General features: G+C 38.6%; 2 protein-coding genes and 1 long non-coding RNA gene across 4 annotated transcripts in view; 2 read left to right on the top strand and 1 right to left on the bottom strand.

Moving 5' to 3' along the window:
* The window catches only part of yjefn3 (YjeF N-terminal domain containing 3), a 54,704-nt gene extending 39,272 nt beyond the window's left edge, over positions 1-15,432 (top strand). Inside the window, exons 3-6 of the mRNA XM_032572950.1 lie at positions 9,368-9,478; positions 12,951-13,064; positions 14,261-14,411; positions 14,647-15,432. Coding sequence (XP_032428841.1) covers positions 9,368-9,478; positions 12,951-13,064; positions 14,261-14,411; positions 14,647-14,843 — 573 coding nt within the window. The 3' untranslated portion in view covers positions 14,844-15,432. The remainder of the gene's footprint in view (positions 1-9,367; positions 9,479-12,950; positions 13,065-14,260; positions 14,412-14,646) is intronic.
* The window catches only part of LOC116726287 (uncharacterized), a 25,086-nt gene continuing 6,853 nt past the window's right edge, over positions 1,571-19,803 (bottom strand). Inside the window, exons 2-3 of the long non-coding RNA XR_004340575.1 lie at positions 19,502-19,638; positions 1,571-2,317 (exon numbers count right to left, since the gene is read on the bottom strand). This is a non-coding gene — a long non-coding RNA (uncharacterized LOC116726287). The remainder of the gene's footprint in view (positions 2,318-19,501; positions 19,639-19,803) is intronic.
* The window catches only part of cilp2 (cartilage intermediate layer protein 2), a 22,508-nt gene continuing 22,249 nt past the window's right edge, over positions 19,545-19,803 (top strand). The window contains exon 1 of one of the 2 annotated variants that reach the window (XM_032572947.1): positions 19,545-19,648. In XM_032572947.1, coding sequence (XP_032428838.1) covers positions 19,585-19,648 — 64 coding nt within the window. In that variant the 5' untranslated portion in view covers positions 19,545-19,584. The remainder of the gene's footprint in view (positions 19,649-19,803) is intronic. The other variant, XM_032572948.1, reaches the window with a different exon arrangement.

The raw sequence follows: 19,803 nt of genomic DNA, 5'->3' as shown, positions 1-19,803 counted from the left end.
GTTTACCTTCATTCTTTTACAGGAAGCATGTGAATGACAGTTTGAGGAAAAACTGAACACCCATTAAAGCTGCAGTATATAACTTATATATATATATATATATACAGTATATATATATATATACTGTATATATATATATATATATACATATATATATATATATATATAAAAATTGTTAAAATTATCCTTAGTGAGAGAGTAATATAAGACAGATAATCTGTGAAAAATATTGAGCTCCTCTGCCTTCTCCCACTGCTCCCAGAACTACCTGCAGAAGCACACCACTCAGTAAGAAACAACCAATCAGAGGCAGGGGGAGGGTCTTAGCGCTGTCAATCAGTCTCGCGCTCACCCCATCCTCCTTGTTCTATGCTACAGCCGGTTCACCACGAATGCTAAGGCTAAGTAGCATAGCCTTCAATGATGGCGGATAAATGGTTTTCCTGGAATCGTAAATTATTTCTCTACCGTTAGCACATTGAGCAGCGTTGATTGAGAGCGCTACAGCCCGCCTCTTTGCCCTGATTGGTTGTTTTTGACAGGGAGCGGTGCATTTCTTCAGATAGCAATAGTAGCTAAGAAAAGAGGTGGAGGAGCTGGACCTTTTCCCATGTTATCTGTCTCTTGTTATACTGACATGACAGGGTGACAGTTTTAACAAATATGTAAAAAAAACCTATTAAAAAAGGTGGGGCAAATCGTCTGTACCCACCAACAGATGATCTTATTTGCATAATAGTACTAAATTAAAATACACACACATGTTTTGGTTTTGTGTCCCACCTCAACATTGTTCAAGCCCCCCCTCCCCCAACAACCTGGAATGGTAGCAAAATAAACTTGGGTCCGGGGCGTGCCGTGGTGGCGTAGTGGTTAGCGCGACCCATATTTGGAGGCCTTGAGTCCTCGACGCGGCCGTCGCGGGTTCGACTCCCAGATCCGATGATATTTGCCGCATGTCTTCCCCCCTCTCCTTCCCCGTTTCCTGTCAGCCTACTATCATATAAGGGACACTAGAGCCCACAAAAGACCCCCTGGAGGGGTAAAAAAAAAACAAAACTTGGGTCCTTTTGTTCTGGCTTTTTTTTAATCACAGTTCTACTTGTTCATATGTTTGAATGATTTGCTTTGCCTATAGATTGGAGTTGAGCATAAGCAGATAGCTGTTAGGAGACATTTTAGCCATATTTTAGCTATTTTAAAAGAAATGTGCCTCTGAGTCATGTCGCATTTATAGCTCAACGGATAGAGCAGCAATAAGTTACTAATTCAAAATTCTTTGAATTTGATCACCTATAACCTATGAATGCTTCTGTTGCAATTATTTTACAATAACTGTCAATGTGTGGCATGATTGTCGCACAAATATCTTAGTTGAAACACTAGATTATTTTTTCTCCAATTATATAAATGTGTTTAAAGTAACAGTTGGATTTTTATTAGTATTTTTCTAGCAAGAACTTATGCTTCCTCAATGAAAGTCTTATAAATCTTACAGTTTCCCCTTTTCAATCTGCAATACTTCTTTAAGACTTTTTCAGTCATGTTCCTTCTCCTGTAATAGGAAACATAAATCCAGTCCTATTTGTCTGCACAGACAAAGACAGACTTGGGGGAAAAAAAGTAACATTTATTTTCAGCAACAAAAAAAAAAAACAAAACACAAAAAAAACTGAAGATGGATTAAAAGTTCAAACTATCCAGAGAATGCAGGGTTGTTAAATGCAGTTTTATGCAAATCTATTAAAAAAGCTCCACTCTGCATCTTGGCAGACCACTTCTAAAGGTCATCAGTTTCTGATATGCTCTCCTCAACCTACCAGTTTAAGCCTCCATAATCAACACCAAATCTCAGTGAGTCCCCTGTGTGTCCATTTGATTGTACAAGAGGGTAAGAAGTCACAGCTGCTGCTACTTACATTCCCCTAATTTGCATCCACTTCCACACAAATGTCTGATTGTAATGTAGAGCGAGTGTTCTGAAATTTCGGTGACATTTACATCCAAACATTTGTGCGGTTCACCTCAGGGCAGAACACCTGAGCTAACTCTTTGGCAGCGCCTCTTTACGACAAAACCACACGGCCACTGAAACGGCGCTCCTCTTCTCTGGTGTGGCGGCGCTTTCATTGCGTTGCGATCTGGACTTTTTCAGGATGAGGTGTGTGTGTCAGGGAGAGCTGGAAGGAACACATGTGGTTGCCTTTGACTGGACCACGGAGTTGGTCGATTGCCACGCCGGATTCCACTGTGGGCTTTCTCAGTGGGGTGTGATGAATGAGAGTCCGGGCTACAAGACACATGAAACTCTGCTTCACTGGGTAGAGAGAGAAAAGACACACAGAAACACACATTTATAGTTTAAAGGCAACTTAAGTCAAAAGGGTCGGTAACAGCAGCTTCCTCATGCATCTTCCACTATACTGGGTTGATGGTGGAGACGGTGGTAGGATACCTACCGATTCAATTCCCGCTCTGTCTTTGGGCAAGACACTTCACCCACCCTGCCTGCTGGTAGGGGTCAGAGGGCCCGGTGGCGCCAGTGCATATCAGCCTGGCTTCTGTCAAACTGCCCCAGGGCAGCTGTGGCTACTGTCCAGTAGCTTGCCACCATGTGAGCATGAATGACTGAATGCAGTGTCAGCGCTTTGGGGTCCCATGGACTTGATAGAGCGCTATACAAGTACAAGTCATTTACCATTTAAACAGGGCTGTGTGGCGGCGGCATCAGTCAGAAGCAGAACCTTTATGTTATCCCCTCATAGTGTGTGATTTAACCAACCACATCCACTTCCCCTCTATTATCATCAGCCGCCGTTGGCCTCATGCCTGGCCCTCCACCAGCAGACCCTTCAGCTTAGTGTTACTAGACAAATACGGCCTGGATGCGGCAGATCACGGCTACCCACTGCCGCCAGCAGCGCTTGCTGCTGAACATGACATCACTGCTATTTAGGGAAAATTACAGTAGAAGGAGCAGCAGACAGTCTGATTTCACTGATTTCATTGCTGGCTTGCTCCCGCTGCTCCTGCTGCTGCTGGACACCACACAAACAAGCGTTTGCACACTCTCGCTCTCACACACACCTACACTCCTGATTGCCAGATAGATTATAGGTTCTCTGAAAGTAATCCCTTTAGTGTTCTAACAGCAGTGGCCACAACCACCAGCTCCAGACTGAATGTTTCTGTATCAGTCTGAGGGTTTTCAACACCTGAATGGAGACAGGAGACATTTGTGTTGCCATGCGCCAATAAATTATTCTTGGCGCAGGAGGCCCAGGACCACTGTTTGGTCTTAGGGCAAATCTACAAAAAAGTTCTGTTTTCTTGTGATTTAATTTGTGCTTTTAGGCCCGCTTAGGTATGGTGTGTGTTTCAGGACAGTTTGGAAGGATGACTTGAGAGCTTTTTAAAATTTTTTCATTTTACTTGTGTTCCCTTTGAGACACTATTACAATCAGGAAAACATATTTTGAACAGTCTTAATGTTGCTGCTCTTGCCCTTTTAGACATCTGTAGACTCTTTCTGGAGTCCAGCAGACCATGACTATATTTATAATTTTATAATTAACCATTTATTTTAATGAACTGCTTCCTACTGAACAAGTATGGCATAAAAATCTTGCTTTTTTCAGCTTGAGCAATTTGGGTCACACTTTATTTGAAGAGGTGTGCATAAGACTGACGTAACACCTGTCATGAACATGTTTACAACTGTTGTCATGAAGTGTCATTCGGTAAATAATGACACTTTAAATGCACAGTTGACACTTTTCATTGTCTTTTAATGCAACTTTTAGCGCAACTTTGCCCTAAAAGTGTCATTATTTGCCAAATTACAGTACATCTTCATGACAACAGTCATGAAGATGTACGAAGACTCCTTCATGTTCATGTTTATGACGGTGTTTTGTCAGTCACATGCAGAACCCTTCAAATAATGTGTTACCGTAATTTGCATAGGCAACCACAGCTGCCGGTATTCTACCGTAAATTAGAGACATTTTCAATTTCTTTACAGTGTGTAGGTCCTCTGTGCCTTTAAGTATATTCAAATCAATTCAAATACTGTATGTGGAAGAAGGTGCTCTGGTCAGAGAAGCCAAATGTGTAACTCTTTGGCCTAGATGTAAAACGCTGTGTGGCAGAAACAAACTGCACATCGACACACCATTCCCACGGTGACCCATGTTGGGGCAGCATCATGTTGTGATGATGCTTTCCTCAGCACAGGCATGGAAGCTGGAGCTCAAAGATGATCTGAGCTAAAACTAGGACAATTCTGGAGAAAAAGTGAAAGTTTAACTTTCAGTAGGACACCAAGACTTTTTTTTCTCCCCAACTGGGACAGGAAAGCTGGGGAGATTTGTGGAGTTATATTCAGGACAATCTTAGAAGAAAAGCTGTTAGAAGCTGCAACAATCATGAGTATGGCCCCAATAGATGCGCAGACCTAGATGCTGTTGAAAATAGATCTATAGCCACAGTTCCTCTACGTCCAATGCGATCAAGTATAAACTGTTTTGTGAGAAAGAACGGATGCAAATTTTAGTCTATAGGTTTACAAAACTTGCAGTGAGACAACCACATGAACATTGCAGCTGTAATTGCATTTATAGGTTTTCCTAGAGAGCATTGATTCGAGATGCTGAATACAAAAACACACAGGTTTCTTTCCAAAAGATCTTAGAAAAATAACCATGCATCCGTTTCCTTCAACTTCAAAACTTTTCATTACATTGTTTTGGTTTATGACACAAAATATTAATAAAGTAAAATTAAGTTGGTGGTTGTTGCATTAAGTGTTAAGTTATGCACTTCATCCTAAAAAATAAAAAAGTTAAATAAAAAATACTGTAGACTAAGTACATTTTATTTATATAGCACCTTTCTCAGGCAGTATTCACAAAGTGCTTCACAGTAAAAATTTAAAAAAAAAAACTGTAGAAGCAATAAAAACATAGAAAAAGACATTTAAGAAGTTCATCATACCAACATAAAATTGTTGCTTGTTTAGAAAAGAACGTCTTAAGTTGCTTTCTAAAAGCATCAATAGAGTTAAAACGATCGCACTGACATAATGAAACGATAAAACCTCCTAAACATCCAGAAACTAAAGGCATGAAAGAAATATGATGAAAATGTCTGTAGAAATTCTTGCTGAGGTGGTTTGAGTTGCTTGAAGGTATTTTGGAATAAAGCTCTCCAACATATTTCCCAATACAGGAAGCAGGCTTTTATTACCGCTGGATATGCAAAATACATTAAAGAACAGAAAAACTGGGTCGGGCTTGCAAGCTGTACCTCACATGATGATCAAAAAAAAAAAAAGAGCTGGAGAATTTAATATTTATGTGAAGATCACTCTGGCAGTCCCTCTTTTCTCATTAAAAAGAAACATTAAAAAAAAGCACATAAACAAAGCAATTGGGCTCTAAGGTTGTATTAAACATGCCGTTTATGTCCTCTTCTGGTATTTTTTCTCAGTTATTTGGTGGTTTGAGAGCCCTAAATCAGAATTAGTGATTAATTTCAATAGATTTATATCAGAATTATCAAGCTTTCCTTAGCAGATGAAATTACACAGATGCTTGATAATGCATTACACCTTTGCCTGAAGTGAGCTGCGGTTTCATGTAGCGCTTTACCCTCATGGGTTCTGCAGCAGCAGAAGGGACTCCAGCAGTGATCGTCGTGATCCCTCTTAACATTCACAAAAACAACTCTTAAGCTTGCCTTTATTAACAGGAAATGTGGTGAGTCCATATGTAAATAACATTCTTGCTTAAATCATCCAGTTTGAAGAAGAGACAGGCAATTTTGTTCCTCATAGATTAGTGCAATTGTTATTATTGCTGAAATTCCTCCTTCCCACAGAACCAGCAGATACAGAGCGCCATGATGAACAAATGTATAAACGCAGCGAATCATCTTCTATGTTATTGCTATATAACCTTTAATCATTATGTCTCTTTTTAGACGTGGCTGAAGGGGTGCGCTGCTTTATTTTCTGCACTGACTTATCACATATTACTCAGCCATTTTTTGTAAATTTATACTTCCAAGAAAAAAAAAAAGTTTTTCCTCACAATTGTGCTCATTTGCCAATTGTTGGACAATTTGCTTCTGAGCAATTTAGTGGATTTGTCGGAAGGAATATAGCTGCCCAATGGCAGCAATAGTCAAAAACACGCTTTGTTGACAAGAGTATACACTGTTTTGCAAGGGAATGAATTCCTCTGAAATTTTCCCCTATTTTTACACCACAAATACAAACTTGGGATTTTATAAATCTACTTCTACCTTCTACTTCTTGTGAAGCAGAAGGAACATTTGAAAAAATGAAGAAGGTGTCCCTGAACCTAAAATACCAATCTGTTTGAAAAACAAACACTATGCATCACCCTGAACACACAATCTCAATTTCTAAACACGGTGGTGGCAGCATCATGTTGTGGGTCGACATTTTTTTTTGGTCAACATTTCTTTCAACAGGGATGGTGAGACAGATCAAAAACACTGGTCGATTCTAGAAGAAACCCTGTTAGAAGCTTCAAAAGACTGGAAACTGGGGCAGATGTTTAAATAGCCAGAGGTCCAGTTCAGCTCAAAGCATATGCATGTGTGAAAATGGCCCAGTACAAGTTTCAACACAAATCCTACTAAGAATATAAGGTAAGGCTTGAAAATTGATACCCACAGTCTATTAAATCTGCCTCAGTTTGAACTTTTTTGCAAAGACTAATTGGCAAAAATATCACACTCTAGATGAACACAGCTGTCAGAGGTATTCCCCCAAAGACTTGCAGCTTTAATTGTAGCAAAAGGTGATGCTAAAAAGTATTGAGAACTAAAAATAGGTCACACTATTCATTAAATGGACTATTTTCTTTATCAATATCTTATTTGAGCAAAACCAATTATTTTGGCCAAGTTTAATTATCATCGACTCGGGCCTTCATAATTAACTTACTGACAAACAGAGAAGCAAACAATCCCACTCCTTTGTTTCTACAAAGTACAAAGAATACTTTCTGGTTTTTATTGCTTGCTGATCTCAGTCATCACCCAGACGCCCAATTTAACGATCGATCCCACATGGCCCACGGCAGCCGAAACAATCTCCCTCAGAACTCATTGAGTTACTGTGATTATTTCTCCGCTGAGCTGTTATGATGGAGATAACAGCCGGTTTCCCATATTCCAGATTCATCGCTCTAGTTAATGCGCTCGGAGTCTTGTTATCCATCCAATTATCCGACGTGGACGACGGCCTGTTTCCCCCGCATGAACGTGCTGCTGTGGTGAAAAACTGTGTTGAAAATGGAGGTAGATGAGTTTGATACACAGTGGAGGAATTTTAGTCTACGTTTTATTGCTTTTGATGGATGAGCGCTGCTAACTGGGCCGCATACACTTCTTCCTCAGCAACACGTTTCTATTGCTGGAAGAGTCCATCGACTTTAAAACAAGTAACACTTTTAAAGTATAGATGTAACAACTTTGAAGTATAGATTTAACAATTATATTGAAGTGAATAAATTCATTACGGTGTCCTATTTTTGATCCCATATTGAGAACTGCTACGTCAGAGTGTGCATTGTCAGCCACAGTCACCCAGTTTTAATAGGAGCTAAACTAGGATAATTGGTCCTGTTCTGACAGGCTTTTGTTGGTCTCTTTACAGATGAGATTTCTGTAAAAACTTGGTCCATAATTAATTCCTTGATCTTATTTTAGTTCATATATCTGTGAGTTAGAACAGTCACTGTGTTTTTCTGTCCATAGTCAACATTTTCAACATGTATCCACACTATCAAGTTTTGTAACTTGTCATTCATTTTTGTTTTTGCTGATTATGCTTTATGATAGAACAAAGTAGAGCGTAATTGGGAAGCAGGAGAAAAGTAATATTTAGATTTCACTTTTATTGATCCTGCACCTTTCCTACTCCTTCAACCTGACACCCCTAAATAAAATCCCATGCCTCTTACTGTCTTCAGAAATTATACAATTAGTAAATAGGAGGGGCCTGTGCTGTAATCATAAAATAAATCCAAATGTTTCGTAAACTCTTCAGACGTTTGCTGGATCATGTTTGTGAACAAACAGCAACATCAGGATCAACATCTGTCAAAAGAGGCACAATTAAGATTTTAGGGAAGACTAACAAGAAGAAAGCTGTATTTGAAAGAAACCCACAGGATGTGAAGTAAAATGTAAAACAGAAAGTTATTACGTTTTTGATATTATAATAAATCAATATTTTGCTTTTCAATTTTTAGTACTTTGAAGAATCTGTGGAAAGTCAGAGTGAAATGAATGAGGACCATTTTATTGTCAGTGAGTGTGTACATACGCTCAAAGACACAATCGCTAACATGGCAATTTGGTTTATTTGAGAGAGACGGAAGATTGGTCTCTCAGGAAGACTGCCCTGCAGGCGAATACCTGTCTGCTTTCAGAAGGTGCAGGCTGATTTACAAGGGCGACTGAAGCCACTAAACAAGACAGATACCAGCAGCTCACAGCAGTCGGGATGGAGACAGAAGGTGTGTTATTTACAGAGGCATCCCGTGAAGAGTGAACTGGAATTTTTTCCACTGTTGCCAGGGTTATTTTAATGATAATAGACTGTCTCTCATAGACACAGGGCAGCTTGTGCCATTTTCAGCCTCCACTGGCAGCAGCAGCATTCTGTGGCCTAATATTTAAAGAATGATGAAGAGCCTGAGGTAAAGATCGGATAACCCGTACTGAATGAGAACCACAAGTCTGAGTGCCAGAACCGAGCTGATGCTACAGGTTTGAACTATTTTAGCATTTAGCACCAATATTCTTGAGAGGATGACGGCTGCATAGCTAACTGCTGCTTTGGAAAAATGTAACATTCTTAGTACATCTGAATCAGGACTATTGGTGATCAATTAAAAGAAAAGGTTCTGCTCAGAGTCTGAAATAATGTTCGGCTGTAAAGTGGCACAGGGAATCGAACTGTTCTGCTTACCTAAACCTTTCATACAAAAGACCACCAGATCTGAAATCACTGATTCCATGTGGCTGCTTCAAATCATAGGTCTTCTTCAAACTGATTTCTCCGTGGTGATCCTCACGGTTCTGTTTTGGGGCCTTTGTTATTTCTTGTTTACATGTTTCTTCTTTAGCTCAACTGCACCAATGTGGAACCCTCGATTCTACTCAATTCAACTGATTCAATTAAAAAGTACTTTTTAGTTAACACAATTGCTGTTGTTACTCATGCTAACCAAGTTTCTTCAGAGTTGAGATGGTGATGACTGAGCTATGTAAGAGAAATGGCACTCCCTTGCTTTACTTATCTTTCACATTTATGTCTCCCGTTCAGGCCTATCCACTGAGTGCTTTATCAAAGAAGCAACCAACAGTGCTGGTGGTCTGCGGTCCAGATCAAAATGGCTCCATTGGCCTAGTGTGTGCCCGACATCTCCGCATATTCGTAAGTAAATACAAAGCAAACATATTAAAGTGAATAATACGGGTCTGAGAAATTATTCATTACAACGGTCTTAAAAACAGCCTGGTGAGTCATTCAGACAAATGAAAAACAATCTCCAAACTTTAACGTGTGTCACGACTAACAGGGGATTCTGTATACAGGCCCTAAGTGCTTTACAGAATTTCATTTCAGCTCCTGTAAACGGCTTGAAGCAGTTATCCCATTACACTCTCTGCAAGGGCACTCAGACAGTCATGATGATATCATGCCATTGTTACTCCCATTAAAAGCTTCTTGAAGCTTTGCCTCACCCCCTCGGTGCGACGTTGGAGTTATTTCTGGAGCTCGGGACGCACACTGACTGACATGTCAAGACAATATATTTTAAGAGCAGTGATCCATCACTTCCATATATCGCTGACAATTTTAGCGTCTCTCATATCAAATGTGCAATGTTATCCTGTTTTAGTCCTTGACTTTATTAGTGGAGAAATGTCAGCGATGTAGTTTGAAGATCTTTGGCTTAGTATGGAATCCATTTATTCACTTTAACGTAAGTCTCGGATATGGTAGATTTACTGTGCGTGGATAGTTTTGAATTACAAACATGTTTGGGGGATTTTGATTTAAGCAGGCAAATTTGTCTTTATGGAGTCTTCTCTTCTAAATCCTCTCATATGATTTCCTCAGGGTAATGAACAGGGTAATGAATTAATAAACGAAGATTTTCATACCATTATTTTTGAAAACTCTCAATTTTGGCTGAAGCAGTTAATTGGATTAATCGTGTCCAATTGAATATTAAAACTTTGAAATAATCATCAACTAATTTAGTAACTGAATAACTGTTAACTGGAGTATACAGACTTTAAAAAAACAACACCCTCAGAGCAATAATTAAGCATAAAGTATACAACAAATATGTACATTTTGCATTAAAGACATAAATCTATGTAAATATGTTCATCCCAGAACTCCTTAAGCAGAATAGTTTTAGTTTCATCTGTATGATGTATCAGACTCCCGTGTAAATCATGAGGTTTCTCATTGATATGAAAGAAAACACAATTCAGCACAACAAAGTACAGATATGTTTTTATTAAAGCTAATACTCTATGAAAGTAAAAAAAACCCAAACAATTAATTCTGCAACATAAGCCAATGCAGTTCACTATTCAGTGAATTATATTTCTTCATTGAAATTTCATAATATTAGTCACATAATAAATTATTTAAATTCCTATTTTATACATTAATTACATTTTAATGCTGGGTTATGGAAATGACAGAAGGTTGCACACACTATTTAAAGAAAAAAACATTATTACATGTGGAAAATTTTATTGTTTTTACAGAAAAATGACTAACTGTTACTTTTAATGTTGTGTGTCATTTTAGTTTGTCATTTTTTTACAGGAAAGTGACAAACTGTTACTGTTAATGTCATGTGTTTAAAAACTAAACTCTACAAAGCACCATCATCCCTCACGGGCTGGAAGCTTGGCGCTGGTGAATGTGAAACGTTTACGGGAAAATAGCTTTTCTGCACCATTTTTCCTGGCTATTGTCTTAATGACTCTGCAAACAGTCATTAAGAGTTCTTCTTCAGTTTCTCTGAATTTGCAGCTGCGACTTCTGTTCAGGTCAAACAAATGCCAGGTCCAGTCACCGACCTTGACAAAATCTATTCTTTTCTACTTTTTCTCCTCACCGGTAATTCCCAGCAAGGGGAAAGGGAAAGTTAAACACGAACCGACATAATTTAACTCACAAAATGAATTCTTTTGAATTCATTTTCAGCAGAAAATGAATTCATATGGAAAATTTCAATACATTGGGTAAAAAGAAAAAAAAGAGTTTTGGTGAAAATATGCATTGGGAGCTGTGAGTGCACATGAACCAAGCTATATTTGCCACGTCTCAAAATACCAAATCAACACTCACTGCCAATTCTGGTTTTAGCTCAAATAGGAACCACAGACACAGATTAAGTGTACTTGCTGTGAGCATACTGGCAGATATATCGAATCTGTTATCCTCAGAACAAACATTAAGAAGGAATGGATTAAGGGACCATTAACACAGAGCTACGTTAACAGGAAAAACCGTGTTGCGGTTATTCTGTACTCTTTTGCCTCGTTTCCACTGTGCAGCACGGACCAGTGTGACTCAGCATGCTGTTTTATGGTCTGGTGTACTGACAAGAGCATTTCCACCACCAGCAGGACTCTTAATGGGCAGATGGGGTTAAACCCAAACACCTAACAGTCACAAGCCTGTAGCTCCATCCTAACGGTACCACTGTCCCACAACAGAAAGGAGTCCAGCACGGGTCAGTTGTATGGGCCGCTCTGAAAATGAAAACAGACGTGATAGCACACTGAACTGCACCAACCTGTGCCATACAGATTGGTGGAAATGAGGCATAGCGTGTATTTAGCTGACAATTAGTTTTCAAATTATACATCTCTGCAGCACCCACATATCCTGGACAAAACTGTACCTGTAGGTTGTATAAAGAGCTATTTGCAAAAACCAACCACCACAGAAACAGTTTCTTGTCCTAATCTTCCTCTCTGATGGACACAACGAACACCTTATTGGGAGAGTAGTCTGATCCTCTACCTGTAAACAAAAATATGCAAATTTGTGCTATTTAGCCAGCCATTTAAAAATAAGTATGTTTTTATGTTTTTTGTCTACTGTAGCGTTTACATATTTCTATGTCTACATGCTGCACATGTGTCCAATTCCTTTATAAAGCTGAGTCTGATACTCAAAATGCTCTTGAAGTCTTATAGTATTCTGTAGAATAATGGAATTAACATTTGACAAAAATATAAGCTGTCACGTATTTAAATGAAAGTAAAGTGTCCATATGATGCTTTTCACAATCCACATATTCTTAGACCTAAATTGATGTACTTTAGAATTGCTTTTGTCATTCACCTGAGAGGCCTCAGTGGATGCACATCATAGGATCCTTGTGTTAAAAGTTTACCCATGTTCACTTCTCAGTGAAAGTAAGATGTCGACAAAGTCACCCTTAATGTAAAAACAGCAAGGGGAAAGGGAAATTTAAACACGAACCGACATCGTTTAACTCACACTCATTCTGCTGACTCCTAAAGATTTATCTTTGTGACTGTGAAAAATTCATGGTCACAGGTGCTTCCTGCTGAGCATCACACACCTCTCAGACAGAAGGTGTCTGGATTTCTACTCTTCTCAGCTTCCAGCTATAACGGGAATTTTCATACATGAAGCAGACTGTTGAAACCACAACTTCTGATCAGGGTGCAACAGTATTTTCTCCCCACAGTGAACTGCTGGTCAGATGTGCACCGAGACATTTTCCACACTGAATCCTGTTAGCATTTGCTGAAAGCATTGGCAAGGACCTCAAATAAAACCTTTGTCTCTCTTGAGGCGACATTTTCTCCATCTTCATGTTTTTCTGTTTCTGATGCAGGATTATGAGCCCACCATCTATCACCCGAAACGTTCCTCTCACAGCCTGCACCAGGATTTCACAATTCAGTGTGAGAAGATGGACATCCCTTTCCTTTCCTATCTCCCTACAGAGGTCAGTAACCGTTTAACAGAGTACATTTTACAAGATCTTCAACCTTGTCCTACCAAATTGTTTTCTATTTGTGGTGACCGTTGGTTTAGTTTGAAACTTATTTCAAAACCTGTGCATGTATGGACGTTACAGATGCTGCCATTGTCCAAAACTACAACTATTATTACTACCGCTACTATTACTGTGACTACTACGAATACTACAAACACTACAACTGCCACTGCCCATCACTTCTCACTGTTCTTCCTTCTTATATTTTTAAATTAAAACTTTAAGCAAGTTAAAGTATTTTTTTTAAATCTGTGCTAAAACATTTAAATCAAATTCAATTATATTCTCATTCTCAAAAAAACTAAACAAAAACAAATATAAGTATTTTTTATCTAACCCCCCTATAAATCAGCCATCTTACTGTGTGAAAAATAACATAAAAGTTAAGGGCCATACAAAACAACTGGCAACATGGCCACATCTGGCCATCTTGAGAGCAGATCAGAAGATGCTAAATACTCTCTTAAAATCCCAAAAATGTCACCATGAAACTAACTGAAGGTTCTTGCTGCTGTTGATATGATATAAGTGCATAAAAAATTCAAGCTCAAGAAGAAATGGACATGACATTACATGACAATTATCAAAAAAATTTTTTTTTAAATACAAGTGGGACCACCAGTACCTGGATGAGAATTAAGAAATGGAAAGTCCTGGAGTGATATGTGAAACTCTTAAAACATCTCACAGCTGAAAGCGAGGACTGGAGTGAACATTCCTCGAACTCTTGAAGATGGTTATAAAAACTGTCTCACTGAAGTTATTTCAGCCAAAGGGGATTACAATAGCCAACGGATAATCAAACATGCTAAAAAAAACCCCCAAAAACATGCATTTTTAGTTGTATTTCTAATTTAATCGTTGAAGCAGGACTAATGGTTTACCTGCGATTAAATTATTCTCATACCAAAACATAGATAAAAAAGACATATAAACAAAGCATAAAAATATCTTAGGAATGAATGGAAAATATTTACTTTTATCCCTCCAGAGTGTGTGTGTGTTTGTGTGTGTTGGATTCCAATAAATAACCTTACCATTAGAGGATGGAGTTGTGAAAAAAATTTAGACTTTGGCTAAATGTTCTGTTTGAACTGTATGCACAAGAAATATATATTATTCACTCTGACTTGTGCTTTGTTCAGGTGCAGCTTATCAATGATGCCTACAACCTAGTGATCGATGCCATGCTAGGCCTGGAGGCAGACTCATCCAATATTAAGGAGCCATATTCTGGTATCCTGGTCACCCTAAAGCAAATCAAGATTCCCATTGTCAGTGTGGATGTGCCCTCAGGTAAGGTTTTAATAATGTGCTTCTGACTTGAGGCCAACAACAACAAAGCAGGATAAATGAGCCACAAGGCACCCAGCTGGGAGCCCTGGCTTCCAAAAACGAGTTTTCCAGGTCTGGTTTCAGACGTGAAGAATAAATCTTGCCTTGCTGTTAGCTTAGTCTGTGTTCATCAAAGTTCAACTTCAGCACCGCTTGAAAAACTTTCATGCAAATACTGACATTTTGTCTTTCCCAGGTTGGGATGCAGAGGAACCAAGTCAGGATGGGATAAACCCAGAAGTTCTCATCTCACTCATGGCACCAAAGAAGTGTGCATTAAACTTCTCTGGAAAGCATTTCTTGGCTGGACGCTTCCTGCCCTATGACATTCAGAAAAAATATGAGCTTAATCTCCCAGACTACGCTGGCACGGACTGTCTCCTGGAACTGTAACACACAGAAACACAGGAGCTGGTATAACCACTCTACCCTTGGTCGCGTTTTATAGGTTGTTACTGTAATTTTACGTCAAAGTCTCGGCTGTTTAGATCCAAAATGCACATTAGCCCAATGTGTTGTTGAGCTGCTGTAAAAGGTTGAAGCTTAGAGCAATGGCTTCGAGTCGTGACTGTTTAGGAAATGGCATGAGGAGTTTGTTGTCAGTCGACGTATAAGAGCTGTAGCATTCCACCGTTTTCTAGTTTCCAGAATTGGCAAAGAAAAAAAACAAGTTTTCTATCATTAAAGTCACTGAATTTTTTTTCTTCTGTTTTTTCAAAAAACCCCGAAGCTTTTATGTTCTCATGTACTCCTTCTGTGGACCCTATTCCCTCAGTGTGCTGCTAAAATATCGTGGTGTAGGTTGGCGTTTTGGGTATAAATATATAAAGCTATATATATTTGTGTTCTTTTGATTGTTTGGTCATTTTTAAACTTGCCACTACGTTCTTTTAGTTAATCCATTTGCTTTTACAAAACGTTCACATATTTCTTGTTGACCAATAAAAAAAAAAAAAGATCTGACCAATTTCAGGAAGCGCAACGTGACTGGTGTTTTTAACTTTTTTCACTAATATAATGAAAATAATTCAAAATGTACTTGGGTTTTTTTTCAAAGCTACCTCTAAAAACAGGCGTAAGTGATTTTCAATACTAACTTTAAACAACACAGTGTTTAGAAGCACTGGTCCAAATTATGTTTAATGTTCATTCAGTACATTTGCTTATATACTACAAGATTGATTTATTTTTGGTTTTCACGAAAGACCTACAAAGTCAACCACACAACTTTGAAGTGGAGGAACACAGTTGTATTTACTCTAATTAAAACATATATTTAGGGGTAAAAGAGTAAAGAGGACTTATATTATTTTTATACAACTTTGAAAACCATTAATATTGTTTTCTATCACTAAGCATTTACAATAACTTTGTGTAGGTCTATCACAAAATTCCCAATAGCAGATGTCGAAGTTTGTGGTTCTGATGTAACAAAATGTAAAAACATTCAAGCACACAGCACAGTACGTCTTCAATTAGGTTGCTCTCCCATCCCCATGTGGGGAACTGACTAGAGTAACACAAGCACTGAAGTAATCAGATATTGAAGTAATGTGCATTCAGGAGTTTGAATAATGGCCACTGATTCATTGAGTTTGAAACAGAAGCATATTGCAACAATTAAAGTCGGGCTTCTTTAAAAGAACTCATATGGTTGCACTGCTTGCCTGCTCCCAACTGGATTTGGTTTGTTAATATAAGCTGTAAACAGGTGAGATCGGCCTACAATCAGCCCAAGTAGACGATCTGTCCGTGTGGAGGTTAGCGCTGCAGCTTTCGGTGGGAATGACTTAAGACGGAGGTTACTGTGCTGTTTACGGCTGAGGTAATGTGTATTTATACAACCTTAGGAGCTTCTTCAGCATACTAATGCACTAATGCCTGGTGAGTATGCACATGTGTGAGTGGGTGTAGGCAGTCAGTGAAAAGGAATGTTTATATGTTGTTCACTCTGCACTGTCCAAAGCAATTGGGAAATGACTGTGGAAATATCTCTGAACTGTCAGTGGCCAAGTCTTTAATGTCCGTCCAAAACTCTCTCAGCCAAACAATGGGTCTGTCGTTACAGTGTCAGTGGTGCTCATCACCAGAGCGGGTGAGTAATTAGCACCAGGATCCTTGATTGATATAAATTTATACAGTCAAATGTAACGGCAGCTGTTTTCCAATGTTTAGGAACAGACTGCGCATGGTGGTTTTGGATAAAGGACATATGGGTAGATGCCCAGGGTGGCATCAGAAAGTCACTTGGGGTAACCACAAGCACTTGTCATTTCACCTCCATACACCTTGAAGAAATTTTCTTCTGCTTCTGATGCAAGGTGCAGTAAACTGCAACCCCTGCTTGCTGCAGAGAATAGAAAAACTATTTCAAACACTGCAATGGAAAGTTAATCCTGTGGCAAGATTTAGATGATTTTCTGCATTTTCATTGGCTGTGGGTTGGCTGAAGGAGGAGCTAATTCAAAATCTTATTTGTGTAAGAAATTTAACTGGTCAAAGACCTGGCTTCTGGTCTAAATCTTAATTTATTGTAGCATTTCAAAGTCAAAACAGTCAAAAGTTGATCAGCAAGAAGGGCTTGTTTGCTGTAATGATGAAATCGTTTTGTTTTTGTGATTATTGAGAAGGATATATGGAAAAACACATAAATATTTGTATTTTCAAAATCAAAACATATTTTAAATTTTATGTCGTCTTCTGTCCAATTAGAAACAACCATCTTGCTTACTAAAAAGTCTTTAATTCTTGATTAACCAGGAGAATGAATAATTTGTAGCGTTTGCCTCTCGACTAAGAGATTTAAACTCAACATAATGAATTGAATAAGCCATAATAAGGAGCATGAAGAGGTATACCTTACACAATTTTAATCCAGACATTTTGTAACCCCCCCCAAAAAAAAATTTATTGTGGTATTTGGTCCAGTTACAAACATTTATAAACATTCTTTATATATATAAGGATTAATGTTGAGTAAATCTATGAAGGGGTCTTTTGGAGGGACGAAAACGAAAACACTAAAACGTCATGGAAACAGTTTTCAAAGGAATAACGTTGCCATAAGGGGAAGTCCGTCTGCTGCAACCCTTAGGAAAGCTGCACGCATCCAAGTGCCATTCACTGTCACGGAAAGAATCAAAGCTTCCGGGCAGGGCGTTGTTTTTTCATTACTGATTAAGAGTATTCACTTCATTTAATAGTCTGTTAAATTTGGCTACTGTACATAAACATTTATGTGATTTTGGTTGTTCTTAACTGTTTGCAGTAGCCACTACAGTGTTTAATAAAAATAAAACATTCAAAGGTGCTAACCAGAATGTATATTTGTTGGACTCAACACTGTATCATGATTACCCTTCTGCTTTTTGGAAAATAGCCGATAGTGCATATTTATTGATTTATTATAACTGTGCTCTACAGCTTTACACAGAACTCAAAATTGTCCCTTTTTTCATTAGAAAATCAAACATGAATTTCCCCTGAAGTAGAAAATCCAAGTGGGCGTGTCAGCTCATTAACAGAGTTCAAAATGTAATATGCCTTTCTCATATTTCAAATGTAGTGATAGCTTTTGAAGTGTTTATTTACACTTTACGTCTAATCCTACTTTATGTTTTTCTATAGATATTTTAAACACGTAGTTTCGTACATATTCATTAAGGTAATTAAGTATATATGCACAATAGTATGTTCCCTATTTTCTCAAAGTAAGGAAATTACTCAATAAAGCCAACTTTATCATTGCTGAGTAAAAATTATTGAATTTATTAAAGTCTCTATTTATTGCACATAATTCTATGAAATATTGGTATTTATACACCGGTCTGAGAACCGTCTTAGACAATATGCACAATAGCCACAATCAAGTTAGCTGCCCATCTGGGATTCATTTAGCAATAAAGTTTTCAAAGGTTAACATCGTTGTGCATTTCTACTTTCAACTGTACAGTTTTCTTTAACCTTTATCAAGCTAAAACCAGTGGAAGCATTCCTTCAGCTGTTGCTGCTTAACCCGGTTTTAATGTCAAGCCAAGTGGGATTTATAAAAGAGCTGAGTTAAATTAGTATTTTTAATTTCCACCTCTTTCTCGAACAAACACACATGTTTAAAACGAGCCCAAGTACATTGCACCTCATAAGCACGTCTCACGTCTGTGCTCTCAGGACTTTTTCCTGAATGGCATGCCATATGACGACACTTCCACTCTCTGGCAGTGCATCACCGCGCAATCAGCAACTGTTAAAAAGTTACAAAACTGAACCAGAAGTTGAACCAGAGGGAGGCAAGAGGGGGGAAGCAGCAGCATCTGGCTGTGGCGAGAGCGAGTGGAGGAGATGGGGGCAGTAAGAGCGAGCCACAGTGACAACTAAAGAAAACTTAGTCTTCACGTATAGTTAAGTGAACCACAGTTATATTTAATGATGGACATTGAAGCCCTTTTGTACATTTAAATGCAATAAAAAAAAAGCAAGATGAGATCATATTAAGCATAGATTATTACAATTTTTTTTTGGATGTGCTAATTTTAGAGAATGCTTCACTGTTTGACAAGATGGAGACAGAAACCAGAATAGAAGTTTAAAGAAGGAAACAGACACGTGCACACACCTGTTCGCAGGACAAATATAACAACTCTGTTGCAAAGGAGGCTCGAACCCACAAGCAATAAAAGAGCAAATACCTAAATTAAGCTGCAGTTGAGTCAGAAAGATGAAATATGAGATATGGATTTGAACAAAGGGGAAAGCAACCTCTTAGTTTTTGGCAACTCCAGCCACTCAAACGCCCACTGACTGCGTTCATCTTTCTCCTCTCTCCCCCTAGCAGGCCCTTGTCGTTTCTTTTTTTCTTCTGGACAATGATATGGGGGACCCAGATGTTAAATTCCACTAACCAATGGTAAAGGGAGAGGGGCTGGATTGGTGTGCACTCCTGATGCCCCTTCTTTTAAAAAGCTCCTGTCTCCAACCCACATGAGGAGGAGACACGGCGAGACTCTGCAGGACCGGCAGCATCACCCACACCTGAGGATCTGAAGCCCACTTACCCTGACCAAGTGCTGCAGAACCAGTTGTTTGCTTCGTCTTCATCTTGTATCCATGCCGACTCCGTGATCACACCATCAGCACAATGTTGGAATTAACTAAGCTGCCACTACTGCTCTCTTTTCTGGCCTCAGTGGCTCTAGGTCAAGGTAAGAGAAGACTGATTTAACTTTTGTTTTGTATTTATCATCACTGTAAGTTAAAAGATGAAGAAACTTAAAAGAAGACAGCGCTGGGCAGCAGGAAAAAACAAACAAATTCTGGGTTAAACATTTTTCATCTCCTTGTCATGTCTCATAATAAA

This window comes from Xiphophorus hellerii, chromosome 9 (assembly GCF_003331165.1).
Source record: "Xiphophorus hellerii strain 12219 chromosome 9, Xiphophorus_hellerii-4.1, whole genome shotgun sequence".
NCBI lineage: Eukaryota > Metazoa > Chordata > Actinopteri > Cyprinodontiformes > Poeciliidae > Xiphophorus > Xiphophorus hellerii.
This window is presented reverse-complemented; position numbering and strand designations above follow the sequence as displayed.